At 70.2% G+C, this 2,482-nt stretch overlaps 1 protein-coding gene across 1 annotated transcript; it reads left to right on the top strand.

Moving 5' to 3' along the window:
- Positions 1-288: 288 nt before the first annotated feature.
- MYOC (myocilin) lies at positions 289-1,923 on the top strand. The gene has a single exon (XM_085300243.1). The coding sequence runs from the start codon at positions 384-386 to the stop codon at positions 1,086-1,088; it is 705 nt and encodes a 234-aa protein (XP_085156369.1). The 5' UTR covers positions 289-383; the 3' UTR covers positions 1,089-1,923.
- Positions 1,924-2,482: the final 559 nt, after the last annotated feature.

Raw genomic sequence — 2,482 nt, 5'->3', positions numbered from 1 at the left:
GCTTGTACACGCTCCCGCCAAGGTCCCCTGCCCTCCTGCTCCCTCCTCCCTTCCCGGCGCTCGCAGCCGTACCTCTTCCCTCGCTGGCCCTACGGCTCCTCCGGCACCAGCTGCTCGCCCGCTCCCTGCCCCGAAGGAGCTTGCTGGGACGCCGCTCCAGGTCCTTTCCCCGCCACCACCGCTCGCCCGCTTGCTGCCCGGCRCCTCTCAGGAGATGCCACCCCACCCCGCAGAGCCGGTGGTGGCACCGCGGTGGCGCAGTAACRTGTTTCTTTCCTCCCCTGTTCCCCCCACCCGAAGCAGGCTGCGGCGAGCTGGTGTGGGTGGGGGAGCCCGTCGTCTTCGGCCAGGCGGACTCCATCGCCGGCAAGTACGGCGTGTGGATGAAGGACCCGGAGCCCGTGCTGCCGTTCACCCGGGCGACCACGTGGCGCGTGGACACGGTGGGCACCGAGGTGCGCCAGCTCTTCCAGTACGACGATGACGAGCAGTTCGGCAAGGGCTACCCAGCCAAGGTGTACATCCTGCCGCGGGCCCTGGAGAGCACCGGCGCCGTGGTCTACCGCGGCAGCCTCTACTTCCAGCAGCGCCACTCCCGCCTCCTGGCCAAGTACAACCTGCGGGAAGAGGCCATCGCGGCCGAGAAGGAGATCCCGGGCGCCGGCTATCACGGGCAGTACCCCTACTCCTGGGGCGGCTACACGGACATTGACCTGGCAGTGGATGAGTCAGGGCTCTGGGTCATCTACAGCACTGAGAAGGCCAAGGGGGCCATCGTGCTGTCCAGGCTGGACCCAGAGACGCTGGAGATCCAGCGCACCTGGGAGACCAACATCCGCAAGCAGTCAGTGGCCAACGCCTTCATCATCTGTGGCGTCTTGTACACTATCAGCAGCTACGCCGTCCCCAACGCTACGGTCAACTTCTCCTACGACACAGCCACCGGTACCAGCCGGCCCCTGAGCATCCCCTTCCAGAACCGCTACCAGTACCTCAGCATGGTGGACTACAACCCCACGGAGCGGCAGCTGTTCGCCTGGGACAGCTTCCACATGGTCGCCTACCCCATCCGGCTCGCCCACGCGTGAGCGGCGCAAGAGCGCCAGGAGGAGGCGCCGCGCTCGCTCACGTGAAGCAGGGGCCCTGGGGCGAGCTGAGCACCCCCCGGCCCCGCGCGCRCGCACGCACCTCACGCTGCTCCCCGGCTTTCCCCGAGTGCAGGCCTGACTCCCGCACGCCAGCACCGCAGCACCGCAAACGGGAGCCTTCGCCGAAGCTGTCCCTACTCCGCTCGACCGCGCTGGGGCCGCAGGCACGTCCGCTGGCACCTCCTGTGAAGTCGGGTCACGCTCAGACGCGGGAAGATGAAGCAACGCGCTTCTGCAGCGCTCGGCCGAGCCGGCAAAACGCCTCTCGCTGGGCTCAGCGGGTTCGGACGGGTGGCAGCGGCAGGACAGCTCCATCCTCCGCAGCGGGACTGGGCCAGCGTGCAGCAGCACCGACCTCCGCGCAAGGAGCCTTTCAGGTCCTGGAGGCGCCTGAGTGTCTTCCAAGAGCGCCTGGAGCTGCCGCTCTCCAGCTGGAGGCACGAATTTGGAGGGGGGATGGCTCGGATGCAGCRCAGGCTCAGCAGAGCAGGATGGAGCAGCCCGCAGCCCCAGCTCGCGCCCAGACCCTCTCCGCCCTCGCAGCGCCTGTCGCCGCCCCGTGCTGTTTCAAGAGCGTGCATTTTTAACTATTTATTGTAAAAATGCTGCAGAAGGTTGATTTCCACCCCCCCACACACCCCGGGGCGCCTGCGGTAAGCGCAAGCAGCAGCAGCAGCTGCTCTGACGCCGCCAGCCCCGAAGCAGAGGCACAGGCTGCCCGGCGAGGCGGGAGCAGCGCTCGGTCCGGTCACAATAAACATCACCCCGCAGCGCCGCCGCAGCGTGCGCGTCGTCCTTCCGGCCGCTCCGCTCCGGGCCGCGGGGAGCGGGGCCGCGTCCTGGCGGGCTCCAGCTCCGCCGGCGTCTCCCCGCTCCTCTGTGGCGGCCGCAGCAGCGCTGGGCGCTTCCCTAGCGTTTTGCCGCTTTCGGGGAGTTTTCTGCGCCCTGGAGAGCGGCGGCTTCCCCCAGGCAGCCCGGGGCGGGGGCTGTTGGGAAAGGCCCGAGAAGAAGGGGCTTCTCTGGGGCGCTCCCCCAGCCCGAGCCCGGGGCGAGGCCGCGGCCCCGTTCTAGAAGGGCGGAGGACAAGGGCCGGGGGCGGCCGGCCGGCGTCCCGCAGGCTCCCCGGGGCCAGGGCCGCCACGGTGAGCTCCTGGGCGCTGGCGGGCCAGGGCAGGGCCCTCCCGAAGCCCCGGGGGGAGGGGGGTGGGGGAAGCGAGGAGGGAGCCTGGGGGCCGCCCCACGGGAGCGAGGGCGGCCGTGGCCTCCCCTCACACCCCGACCCCTCGCTCCCTCGCAGGCTGGCGGCGATGTGCGCGGCGAAGCAGCGGCGCCGC

This window comes from Rhea americana, unplaced genomic scaffold (genome assembly GCF_003343005.1).
Source record: "Rhea americana isolate MKP2758 unplaced genomic scaffold, rheAme1 scaffold_162, whole genome shotgun sequence".
Classification (NCBI taxonomy): Eukaryota; Metazoa; Chordata; class Aves; order Rheiformes; family Rheidae; genus Rhea; species Rhea americana.
This window is presented reverse-complemented; position numbering and strand designations above follow the sequence as displayed.